Here is a 13,472-nt window from a genome sequence, read left to right on the forward strand (position 1 = left end):
GCATGTCAGCAAAAATATTGATGATGGCGAGGTTTTGAGGACACCAAGCATATGACGAGAAATCATAACTGAAAATGTCTTGAAAATATGTTGGTGCCCGAAAAAGGTTAACAATACAAAATATGTCTCAACGTGGGCCTTTTTGAAAATCAGTCGTGTTCCCCTTTCAACGTACAAGCCAAAACTAGTGAGTGAAAATGCAATGCTAGCATCTGGCTAGGAATCAGGGACAAATTGCAAGGAACTTTTTTCTTTTTTAACTGAAAGTAGGTTAAAAAAAAACTGTCATATTGATAGAACACACTGAAAAGCAAAACATTTGAAAAAGTGTCTATAAATTGATGTTTTATCGATATGGTAACCATTTCCAAATACATGCGGAAAACAGTGAAAAAGTTAACAGTGTTGGTATCTAATAACGAATTGTGGGGGCATTTAAACTGAAAATGCTATTTTGTATACATCACAAAACGTTTGGAAACAAGTACAAAAAAAACGTGTTACCCTTTGCCAAACATGCTGAAGACAGGAGTCTGCAAAAACGCTAGCAATGCTAGTAATCTGACTAGGAGTCGCATTACATTTTTCACACCGCTGTGTTAATTATTACTGCATGCACACATAATAAGCATTCACTTTATTAAGCCGACTCAAAAAGTAATGCACACACACACCAGGTATGCCAGTCATTCAAGTTAGTGTAATGCAACTTCATTTGTTCAGTGGCTCCGCACTATTACATGCCAAAAGAAAACTATAGGAAGATGTGCACTCCGTGAACTCATCAAATTTGACACCATATCAGAAGGAGTCTCTGTTAGCTAGTATGCTAACTAACACCACTATGTAGTTCGGAGTTTCAGGCAACCAGAAAGTTTCTTCTTTCTTTTTTTTTTCAATATAATCCTGCAAAGGATGTGGTAGAGGTTTCTTACTTGATGTTTTCTACTGCACTGACACGCCACATTGAAGTGCCGTCTGTGACACAGATATTGACTTCAACTCATTTTTATGACTTGCTTGAAAAACAAGAAGGTCCTGCCTTGACATGCAAATGTCGTCTTTGGAGTACACAGAATAGGCAATGTCTTAATAAAGCCGATGTAAATGTCTCAAATTGTAGAACTAGTTCTATTAGACATCCATGCAACCTTTAAAATCAACCGGAATTGTGATATGAATTCATGAAGCAGTATCTCTTGCATTGTGATAAGTCCCCCCTCTAAGCCATAAATCACTAGGGGTGTTAAATACATGGATTCGGCGATATATCGCGATGTTACAGCGCACAATTTTCGTATCCATTCAATATGCAGCCGAATCGATTTTTAACATTAAGCCTTAAAATTTTATTTCAATGCTGTTCAAACATGAAACAGATTGCAACCCGTTTGTTTAATACAGTGGCTCACAGTTATAAGCCTGAAGTACATTTTCATACAAATCTTACGGTCTATATATTAGGGGTGTGAATTGCCTAGTGCCTGGCGATTCGATTCGTATCACGATTCATAGGTCATGATTCGATTCCATGCCGATTAATCCCGATACGAATCTATAAATTGATTATTGCAAAAAAAAAATTAACTCAAATTTAGAAAATACAAATCAGTACAATTGTACATGTACACTGTAAGATTTGTATAAAAATGTATTTATCTGAAAATTCAGGCTTGTAACTGAGCCACTGCATTTAACAAACAGGTTGCAGTTTGTTTCATGTTTGAACAGCACTGAAATAAAATATTAAGGCTTAATGTTCCATTAATATAACATTCTTCAATGCTTAATGTGTGAGTCCTAAACCCAAGTAAGACGTTTTGTTGAATATTCCCATAAAAAATTGATGTTTAAAAATCGATTCGGCCGCATATCGAATCGATTCGAGAATTGCGCGCTGTAATAATCGTGATATATTGGCGAATCGATTTTTCTAACTAGTATATGTACAACTTTACTGAATATTATTTTCAAAATTTTAGTAAAACATATAAATCGCAATAACTGACAGATTCGTATTGGTATTTATCGGTATTGAATCAAATCATGACCTATAAATGGTGATATAGAATGAATCGCAAGCTCAATCAAAACTTCCTTCTGTTCTCATTGTAAGCGTACACCATGGATGCACGGCACCACACTGTCCTTAAAAAGGCCAAAACGCGCAGGAACAACCAGTAATTTGCTTTGCAATTACTGTTTTAGTATATAATATTTTTTATTATTATTTGAACTTTTTTTGTTTGTTTAAAGATTCACAGAATTTTCTTTTCCTCAAAATTCAAGAATACAGATACATGCTTATGCAAGGACTTTTTGGGGGTCAAATTAACACATTTCCACTTGACATGGCAAAAAATACAATCCCCGAGGTCCCAGGTTAGCTAGCCCATTAAGTCCGCAGACTTGTGAAAATAACATAAGGTAAAATAAATATGATAAAGAGGGTTATGTAATGCTTAAGTTTGAAAATGAAGAATGAAAATGCAAGAGGCTTGAATTTCATATATTTATAAAGTTACGTTATACTTGACAAAAGGAGTAGTGTTTCACGAATAAAGTGTGAAGGGATGAATGGGCGTAAGGCTGTTATGATCATAGTTTTGAGTAGTTGCGCTTTAGGTGCTTGAAAAAAAATATTACATTTTAAAATCAATGAAGAATCATTTTATTAATCGTGATTTCAATCTCAATCAAAATAATCGTGATGATCATTTTTCCCATAATCGCCCAGCTGTATCCTAAAATTGAACCGGCTCATATAAACAAGTGAACAACCGTTATACACAGGCCTGACGTTCCGTTTTGAGAGCTATCAGCTGTTCACAAAAGCAACAAGCGGACAATGATCAGACCCCCCAATGTCAGGGAGCTTCCAGATCACAATGTCAGGAATTCTGTCCAGTGTGATCCCTCTTTTAGGAGCCTGCCTGGAACATGATTGAGGAGGAGGGGGGCACCCATGCAGATAAGGCCCTCTTCCATCCACGCAGGATTTATTTAGGGGGTTAGAAGATAAAGACGGACAATGTTGGACGGAACACAGGCCTCGATAGGCCCAGAGGCCCGCTTCTAAGGCGCAAGACAAATGACAGGGCCCTTGTGAAAAGGAAAACCACAACAGTGCTACGCTACAACAAAGAGACTCAAGGTACAGAAAAGTGCGAGCGAACAGGCCGGCATTGAGTATTCTGATGGAACCGATTACTCATAACCAAGCACGGTTGGCTGCTTTATGAGCCTAATGTTCTGTTTCGCCGCTGCCTTCAGAAACATGAGTCTTCAGTGCACATAATTTTGGTTTATGGCGAAGAGAGCTGGAGCCCACACCCTGCTACCTCAGAGCAGTCTGCCTTGCTTCAAACGTCGCCGGGCGTGCAGCGGAATGGCTTTGGGACACACTGGGGAAACTCGGGGGGCCGGTCCGAAGACAAGAGGTTATTTGATTAGGATGGAATTTTATTAAACGCTGGGCGGAGTTGCGCGACGGCTCGGCAAAAGGCCTCCATTCATCGATCAAGGCGGATTGCGGCGAGGGGGTGAAATAGAAAAGGGGGGGGGGAGGAGAAAAAAAAACAACAAGCTTGTGTGCAAGGCTGCCAGCGTGAGCAGTCCCCGCGGCTTTGGCCCATTAAAAAAGTAGTGTGCGCGCACTTTTAGGTGACTTTAATTGGCTCTGTCTGCAACAGGATGGGAGGTCACAGAGACCAAGTGGCTTTTATTTGCGAGAGGCTGCGATATACAGGTATAGAGAGTCCGTTCCAAAAAGGTGTGGTCTGCCCTGGTGAGTGGCATGGGCATCGGGGAACGAGTGTCGAGACAGCGGCTGTGACTTCAGGTTAGCAGCTGGCAACTAAATGGCTAACGGCGAGCCAGGCTGCATGTTGAGTGATGGTGTCATATTACATTTTATTTTTAAATAGAAGGGGTAGTCAATCCAAATTGATTCTCTTGACAATAATATGTTCTATCATATGTAGCCCCAGTAGTCTAAATATGGTATTCTGGTTAATATTGCATTAGTGGAATATGAGCATCTAGCCGTTTTTATCAACATTTTGCCACTTGTTGTCAAGTAGTGTTAATTTCGTCAACGAAAACTCAACAAAAATAATTTCGTCAACACACATTTTTCACCGGACTAAAACTAGACTAGAGGCCTCATTAATAAACAATAACTGGGACTCGAAGACGAGACGAAAATGTACTTCACTTAATAAAAACTGGATTAAAAGCAATGGATGGTTTAGTTCATTAAGAAAAACAAGATGAACATTATATGATTTTGTAAAATCTTGTCTCTGCTAATCTGTCACGTTTGTGACACTGTCATGTGACACATAGTGACACACCTCCTTTCAAATCTGCAAATAGCGAGTGCAACATGCACAAACATGGGACAGACCGAAAGTGAATTCACAGTGAAAGGTTAAAAAAAAGAAGAGAAAATTATAGTTATAACGTAACATTAATCCTACGACTATAACGTTCCAACTATAATGTTAATCCGACTGCTAACTAATTAGTTTATCGCATGGAGCCTTAGGAGCCACTTGTTGATATACTGTAATTGTGTGTGAAGTTGTTTTTCATCAAACAGAGGAGGACATTTTATGTGAAATGGTTTCAGATCCAAAATGTTCAACATAATCTGCTGACTTTTTTTTTTTAGCCGTTAAAGGATTGTTCTGATTAAAACTAGACCAAAACATTGACAGTTTTTGTTGACTAAAACTAGAATAATAAAATTATGTTTCCTTAGACTAAAATAAAGACTAAAATGCTAGCTTTATAGTCGACTAAAAATGGACTAAATAAAAACAGGCTAAAGTTGACTAACTATGATAATAACTAACAACGGTGATTGAAACTGGACTAAAACTGAGACAAAATTTAAAAATGGCGGAAAAAATTTACATTATTGTATTGTCGCGTGAAAATGACATCACAGTTGCTCAAGACTCAGATAACCAATCACAGCTCAGCTTCAGAAAACAGGTGAGCTGTGATTGGTCATTGCCTGAGCCTTGAGCAACTGTGATGACATCATCAGTCGACAGCAAGTGGCAAAATGGCCGCCCGCTGAGATGGATAAGAACGACTGGATTTTGCTTCATAATTCTATATTCCACAAATGTCATATTCATCAGAATGTCATGAGGTCACACATAACATATTATTGTCAAGAAATATTTACGGTTGACTTCCCCTTTAGGTGTGAGATGATCCCAAAATATGGACATTCTTTGTCTATTACGCACTCTTAACTCCTGGTTCACCACCGTCTTATCAACTAATTTCTACACGTGGTGTGTTGCACCAGCGAGTCGACAGTAATATTATCCCATATGGGAAAATGACCACTGCACTGATTTTGTCCAGACTTTTTTTTTTTGAAATCAAATTATTGGAGTTATTTCATTGGTGGTTTCATTTAAACACTACTTGAGACTAGTTTAGCTCCTTGAATTACAAGTTTTCAATCAGATATGGACTAACCCTGAGCTGCGTCTTCTTTTTCTCCTTTCAGGCTAAATTCAGACAAAACGTTCACACGTTGTGGTGTTCCATCGTAAACCGAGGACCCCCCAGTAATGATATGTGTGACCAACACCTGGTGTAATAAAAAATACTGGTTGCTGTGACGACAACAACAGGGCGAGAGAAGTAAGAATCGTGTTAAGTCGCACCCCTATGCATTGTGGATTACTCTCACATGCGGGCACTGGGCCATCACCGTAACAGTTTGGATACTAAACTTAGTCTTAGTCTTCTTCACACTGGCCATCTTAGTGGGCAGTTTCACTACTTTTCGGATCTCACTGTCCAGTGCTTAAGGGACAGAGGCGAGATTAGGGGACGCATGGTTTGAAGTCGACCTGGGAATTTGCTGGTGCAATGTCAGCGGCAGAATGTGACAAGAGTGTAAAGCTTAACATCCCAGACGCATTATACACAGCCACTTTCTGTATAAGTAGGGGTGTTCCGGTCTGAGTTTTATGCTGCCCATTTTGATACAGATCATCCATGAGTCACATCATCATGCATTAGCTGCAACTCATTTACTGCCATTGATGGCTATAGACGCCAAAAATTAATTTTACCGTATTTTTCACACTATAAGGCACACCTTCAATGAATGGCCTATTTAAAAACAAGGCGCGCTGTTGGTTTTTGAGAAAATTAAAGACTTTTAGGTGCGCCTTAAAATACGTAACTGTTTCTATTAGTTTAAAAAAATATATACACTTTTGTTAACAAGAGTATGAAAACCTAGGAAAAAAAATGGTACATTTAGAACAGATAGAAATGTGTTCCATTTCCCATAAACCCCTTTTTTTTTTTTGAGCACCTGTGTTACTAGTATGACGGTGTATTAGGGCCATGTATAATGTATTTATTCCAGGGTGGGGGGAGTAATATTCCAAGAAAAAACTAGCAAATTTGACATTTTATAAGTGGCCAATTTGGGAGTTTAGAAAGTGGCAAATTTGCGAGAAAACAAATTGTAAATTTGCCGCTTTATAAAGTGGCAAATTTGCTACTTAATAAAGAAAAAAAACTTTATAAAGTTTATTAAGTGGCAAATTTGCGAGTTTATAAAGTGGCATATTTTATATCTGTTCTAGATGTACAATAAAAAAAAATCTAGGTTTTCATACTCTTAACAAAATTGGAAAAAAATTGTTAAAACTAATAGAAATAGTTCTAATAAATTTTTGACGTCTTTAGCCGCCAATGGCAGTGAATTAGTTCATATTAGAGCTGCTCCATTATTATTATCCATCAATAATTTTTTAGATTCATAGATAAATAGAACATTCCATCCATGGATTATCGAAAAACAGGACATTATTTGAAATTGACAGTGCAGAAAATGTATTATCATTCAGTTACTGGTTTGGTGTGTAGTGTGCAGTTAAAAAGTGGGAGGGGCCGCTACATCGCACACGGGCTGGTCTCTCGTTGGCTGCAGGTTGCAAAGTACGAGATGTGTGATTGTTTTTTTGTGATCAGCAATGATGCACGTATGCCGATCACGTTCTTTTTCACGGAAATCAACCAATCGTGATCAGTGGCTGGTAGATGTAAGCACCACAAGTTGAGAGCAATCGTCACTGTGGCTTTGAGATCACTATGAATTGTTAATGTTATGTAAACGCGCCAGTGTCCTGCTTCTGTCTGACATGCACATACGTTTAAAAAAAAATCATAGCTTTACTAGAAGGAATGCAGTTTGAATGTGGCTAGTGCGTAAAAGTGTCAGCCTGGTGTTCCTTTAATATGCTGGACTACCTACCTGGCACTAGTGGCCTAAATAAATCCATTAATCAAATGGCTTATGCGGATGAATGAGTCAATGGCACTATAATACCGAGGAAGTTACATAACCGCAAGGCATTCTTGTGGTGAGCTACAAGTTAAAGGCTGTGTTCCCACTTTTTGTCCCATTTGGTAAATAATGTGAACGCTTTCATGTGACACCCGGTGCGCATCAAACAAGCAGCATAAAGCCCAGGTGTGAACGCTAACCAGTCTAGTAAATAATACATGAAATTTAGGGATGCACGGTAATATAATCGAATTATCGGTTATTACCGACCAATCTGACGTCATACAGCTAAACCAGATAATAAAGAAATCCGCCGATAATAATAGACTGTTATGTTTTGGCAAAATTTTAAATGAGTTACTGGTTGTCTTTGAAGCAGAGATATTGACAAAATTCAGCTTCATGATGCTTTACACAATGTTTCAAAAATGGATTTGTACATGTTAGACTTACAGTAGAACTCAAAAGTATATTTGTATTTAAGTTAATTTTGCAAACAATTATCGGCTTACTTATCGGTTATCGACATCGGAACTTTCTAAATTATTGGTTTATCATATCGGTTGAAAATAGCATTATCGTGCAGCCCTCATGAAATCATCTAAAATTACAGTTACATACGCTAATGTACTAGTTATTAGGGGTGGGAATCTTTGAATGTCTCACGATTCGATTCTGATTTTTGGGGTGTGCGATTCAATTCAGAATCGATTTTCGATTAAGAACGATTTTTTTATTCAAAATGATTTGATTGACCATGATTTTTGCTTCAATCTACAGATGTTCAAGGAATCGTAATGGTCTACTCCAGTCTGACTCGCTAATGCTAATTAGCGCGCTACTTGCGGCACTTTTATCACTCAAAAGATGGGCTCCACGCTGCAAAAAAAATAATTTTTGTGGAATAACTTGATCGGGACTTTTTCCTTCTACTCTCTAATGTGGCGACAACTTAACAGTGTAACCATAAGGAACCACACTGCCCCTAAGTGGCCAAATTGGGTACAACATGAACAGCGCTCCCAATAAAGGCACACACAAACAAAGGGAAGGCAGTATAAAATAATTTAAATAAAAGCGATTCTGAATCGTACTAAATGAGAATCGATTTGTTGGCACACCCCTACTAGTTAAGTCAGAATAACAGTAAATATTGAATAGAAAAAAACCTTCCTAGACCATAAAAACGAAGGGGAAAAAATCTAATGAAAAACATAGTACGAGAGCACGCCTTCATGTGACTCACGACCATGTTTTCTAACACTGTTGGGCAACTTGCTTCATTAGGCACCATTGGCAACCTCAAAACATGTACAACGCGGTAAACTAAGTAAACCCCTATACAATACTACTACAACATGTCATAGACTGTGGTACATTTGAGTTTTACTGTTAATTAGCCGAGACTGTACGTCTGACAACACTTTAGGCGACTGCGTATGATGTTCTAGTCTGCAAAATGGATGATGAACTCCGCTTGGGTGCCGTCTGGCAAGCGCTGAGTTCGCATCCACAGTGTCAAGTTTCGTTTGTTATTCTTGTAGGTTTTACCTTTGGGAAAAAAAAATCTGAAATATCTGACCCCATTTGCAGTATGTAATGCTGGCATTATCAAATATCAGTACGCCCTATTGCTATGTACTCAAATGTACTTGTAGTTTGGTCCGAAAAAAAGTGGTGTCTGTGCATGTCACAATCTTACAATAATTCCTGCAAAAAAACAACAACTCTAAATTGACTGAAAACTGCCATTGATAGATTGCGCAGGACCTTAGTTATGCGGCACAAATTGGGGTTACATGACCATTGAAGCAATGGAACTCATCTCAACATTGAATGAGAATATTTTCATATTGACTTCTTGACTAATTTGATCCAATAAGCCACACTTCAGTCCTCCATCTCTCCCATCCCCTTGAAGCCAGGAACAGCCGATGTGAAGAAACTGTAAAACCAAATCAGCTCAGTCCTTCCCAAAAACCAAAGCAGAGCTGCCACGAAAGGACTGAGTGACATTTAAGTCACCTTTGCACTCGGGTGGGCCGTTTTAACAACAATACGGTCCACTGGGACCTCAGCGACTCGCCATCGTGTGTATGTGCTTCGAACCCTCTGACCACACAACCCATCATCATCCTATTGAATGCCAGCCCAATACTGTACACGCATGAGGATCTAACAGCATGATGAAAATACTCCAATGGCTGCTGCACTTGCCTCAGAAATCAAAGATGAGGCTAAGGGCTGTGCAGCAAAGTGCAGAATAGTCCCTTGACAGTTTTGAAGGAATATAAACTAAAAAAAATCAAATGCAGGGGAAATTATGTAGGATGAGGAGATTCATGTAAACATACAATTATAGACACCATGCACCTTCATTCTCTATAGACTAATACTAAACCTAATGACAGTGGTCGCAAAAGTATGTCATCAGGTTCGTGCAGACTCAAGCAAGCAAGCCTAGCCACCCACATGTCAAAGGTACTTAGGAGTGCTAATCATGACATCACACACCACTAGGAGTTGCAACTGATTTGTTTTTCAAATCGGTCCGTAGTGTATATGTAACACGCCTACGCGTGTATCTGAATTGTATTTTCGACTAACTTTTGCAATTCAATCTCGCCATTGATTAAACTGAGACTTTTCCCCCCCCCCAAAGTGGCAACTTGTTTATTAGCTTAGTAAAGGCGACAAAAACGGTCAAACAGACGTCTGATGTATGTCAAATTAAAGAAAAAGTCCACTTATAGAGAAAAATAGTTGGAAATGTGCGCCGCTAAGCATCAATATCACATTTACTTGAGGCGAGGAGACTTGTTGGAAAATAATTTTGAGCTGAAGCCCGAATGGCTGCCTCGCTTTTCTACTGAGCCAGCTAGCAGGCAACAAACTTACCAGAAGACAATCTGTGTTGATCTCCGATTTGGGGTCCTTCAACATGGCGTCGATTTTTCCAAACCGAGCCTCCATATTTTCCCCGGAAGACATTTTTAGCTTGGAATGAAGTCCCCTCCGTGTCTCGTTTTTAAGGGAACAAAAAAGGAGACAAACGGAGTGGCTAGCTAGCGTTAGCCGCCAGCGGTAGCTCGCTAGCTAGCTAGCCGAACGTTCGTTTGTTGTTTTTTTTCGTTCTTCGTGGGAACTTCTAAAGACAATGCATCGTTCTCCTCGAGCTTGCACACGAGATAAAACGTTTGAGGTCCCGTTGAATGTACAAAAGCCACATTTTTTTTTATTCAGTATAGAATAGTTCCCCCCTCCAAATGTGGCTTGAAAACAACTTTCAGGGGCAACGCGACAGTCGAAGATTAGTCAGCCTCCGCAGGATGCCCGCAGAGAAGGGCTTCAAACGTCGCTGCATCCGAAAAACAACCCAAAAATGCATTTAAAACATCAGCGGAGAGAAGTCCGGGCCAGTTCCCATGTCCGTGCCAGGTCCTCGCAAGAGAGGGCGACAGAAACTAACGTGACAGCTCAAAAGAAGAAGTGGTGGGGAAGAGGAGGGGGGCGAAAAACTTCTGCTTCTTTCCAAATTGCGAGTCAAGTCTTTCAACGGTAAAATTCCTTTCGCCGTCGCTGTCGCCGACTGTCAACCGTATCCGGAGCCCAGCAACGTGATCCCTCCGATCCCGCTTGTGCACGCGGTGGATTTCGATTTGTTTTTAGTCGCCGATGGGGGGAAACAGCAAACGATGCCCCGATTTTGTCCCACAGGCTGGCCAACATGTCCGCCTTCCTGTTCAAACACCCCGGAGAGGAGCCACTTCAAAATGTCAAGCAGTGCGCATGCGCCATACCCAGGCAGGCGCACTCGAGTCGCCATGCTTATTGCTGCTGCCGTCAACTGGCAACATGTTGCTGCTTCACTTCTGCTGTAACATACAGGGACGTTTTTAGACATGTTTAAATAACAATTATTAATACTGTTTTTTTGTGAATAATCTCACTTTACTCTCAGGGCAATCGATCGGAACTGAGCGTTTTTTCTCTCATCAGTTCGTGCATCAATCTAGCTCGGTCCGAGCTGCTCGGACGATTTAAGACGATTCACATTATTATTATTAATTATTATTATTAACTCATTCACTGCCATAAATTCATTTGAACTATTTCTATTAGTGTAACGTTTTTTTCTACTTTTGTTAACAAGAGTAAGAGAACTTAGATTTTTTTTGATTGTACATTTAAAACAGATATAAAATTTGTGATTAATCGTGAGTTAACTAGTGAAGTCATGTAATTAATTACAATCAAAAAAATAATAATCACCTGACGCCCCTAATTTTCAATAATCTTTTGTTCTTTAAAAAAAGAAAATATAAAAAATTAGGATAGTCAGGCAATTAATATTAGTAATCGTAATTAATCGCATGACTTCACTAGTTAACTCACGATTAATCACAAATTTTATATCTGTTCGAAATGTACAGTAATTTTTTTTCTAGGTTTTTATACTCTTGTTAACAAAAGTAAAACAAAAAAAAAGTTTAACTAATAGTAATAGTTAAAATGTTAGTTTTTTAACGTTAATGTATTATAATTATTAATATAAATTAAAAAGGATGATTAGGATTTGAACCAAATTTATGAATGCTAAATAATTTTAAATTTTGATTAAATTACTTGTCCTATATAAGTATGAAAATTAATACAGCTTAAAAAAAAAATCGTATTGCACTGTGAGGGCTCAGAGCATACACATACTGTGCCGTTCGTTATTTGTGTAGTGCATCAAGGCAGTCATAACCAAGCATTGTTGCATGAACTGATGACAAGTGAAACGTCTTCCATGACTTTCAGAACAATCCAGTTGCAATCGATTCAATGAGAATTACCAATACTGAGAGGGGGGACGGCATTTAGGCGTGTGTGTAAATTGTCAAAAATTAACTGATTTATGAGACAAGCACTATCCGACATTTATTTTAAAGCCGATTGAAGCTTATCCTTGTCGTGTGATAAATATTAGAAAGTTATGGATATTTAGAACTCATTTACTGCCATTAATAAGTATACAAGTTGTCAATTACCTTTTGCAATGGTGACGGGTGGTGGGTGACGAGTGGTGGGGAGAGGATCCCCTCATTATAAAACTCGGAAACAACTTGACTGCCACAGAACCACCAGTCGATGGCAACAATGCACCAATTTAGATATGAGACCAGCCCAGTTTTTCTGGCCAAGATTTAGGTGTGACCTTGTTAAAACTTTCTAAATCTTTATCCTATTTTCAAAAACTTGGTATAAGTAATTGGAAAGCAAAAGCAGACAACGTCATAATTATGTTTATCATTTGACTGTATATGACTGCATTCCTAAGTTGAATTTGACAATTAATTTGGCACTCAAAACATGCATAGAAAAAAAACAATTAAGAATCCAGAATGAACTCTCCATGATTTGTTAAAATACAAAGTAAGGAATCCCGTACAACACATTGCGGTATGACTTTATTTTTACATTCCAAGTTTATATATATTTAAAAAATATATACTATTCCCATACTATGACTTTATTTAAAAAAAAATACAGCTTTGTCTCAGAATATTACAACGTTTTTGAATATATTTATTTATATTTTAATATGACTACAACTTTATTAAGACTTGTTTTCTTGAAACATTGAGACGCCTGTAAATTGAGTGTTTTGACCACCAGGGGGCGATGTCGTGCAATTTTCTTAAAAACCGCTTGCGCACATGCGCTTGTGATCTTAGAGGAGGTCACATTGTAGCATCACGCGTGCAGCGTAATATTCATCGAATAGAATATAAACGCTCGTGTATGACCATAGCACTGTACTGTATGTGCAATTATGTGCGCGGGTCCGACCAATAAATGCGCGCCCCGACATTTTTACGCCTTGAAGTCTGGCTTTGCATTGCTCACGCGCACACACTCACTCGGACACATTATGTTCTCGAATTAGAACTAACTGTCCGATATCTGCAGTCTGCACTTTAAAGACGTACAGTGTCTTGATGACGTCACTTGCTCCCTGATCAGCTGGGACAACCGGCGGCAGGAACTCAACTCGCCCACCGCCGACACGACACGGTGAAGAACCGCAACACGAATGCATCTTCGCGTGGAGCAAGGTAAGTGTGCAAAACACACGCGCACGCACACACAC

General features: G+C 38.9%; 2 protein-coding genes across 4 annotated transcripts in view; one reads left to right on the forward strand and one right to left on the reverse strand.

Annotated features, from left to right (window-relative positions):
- The window catches only part of rock1 (Rho-associated, coiled-coil containing protein kinase 1), a 43,070-nt gene extending 31,975 nt beyond the window's left edge, over positions 1-11,095 (reverse strand). For all 3 annotated transcript variants that reach the window (XM_086084832.1, XM_086084823.1, XM_086084816.1), the window contains exon 1: positions 10,235-11,095. In XM_086084832.1, the coding sequence (XP_085940958.1) occupies positions 10,235-10,327 (93 nt within the window). In that variant the 5' untranslated portion in view covers positions 10,328-11,095. The remainder of the gene's footprint in view (positions 1-10,234) is intronic.
- A 1,952-nt stretch (positions 11,096-13,047) lies between these two features.
- greb1l (GREB1 like retinoic acid receptor coactivator) overlaps positions 13,048-13,472 on the forward strand; it is a 72,569-nt gene continuing 72,144 nt past the window's right edge. The window contains exon 1 of the mRNA XM_086085028.1: positions 13,048-13,437. The gene's annotated coding sequence lies outside the window, so the exon portion shown is untranslated. The remainder of the gene's footprint in view (positions 13,438-13,472) is intronic.

The sequence above is a fragment of the Leptonotus elevatus genome, chromosome 1, assembly GCF_054856555.1.
Source record: "Leptonotus elevatus isolate MCC_2025b chromosome 1, RoL_Lele_1.0, whole genome shotgun sequence".
Taxonomy (NCBI): Eukaryota; Metazoa; Chordata; class Actinopteri; order Syngnathiformes; family Syngnathidae; genus Leptonotus; species Leptonotus elevatus.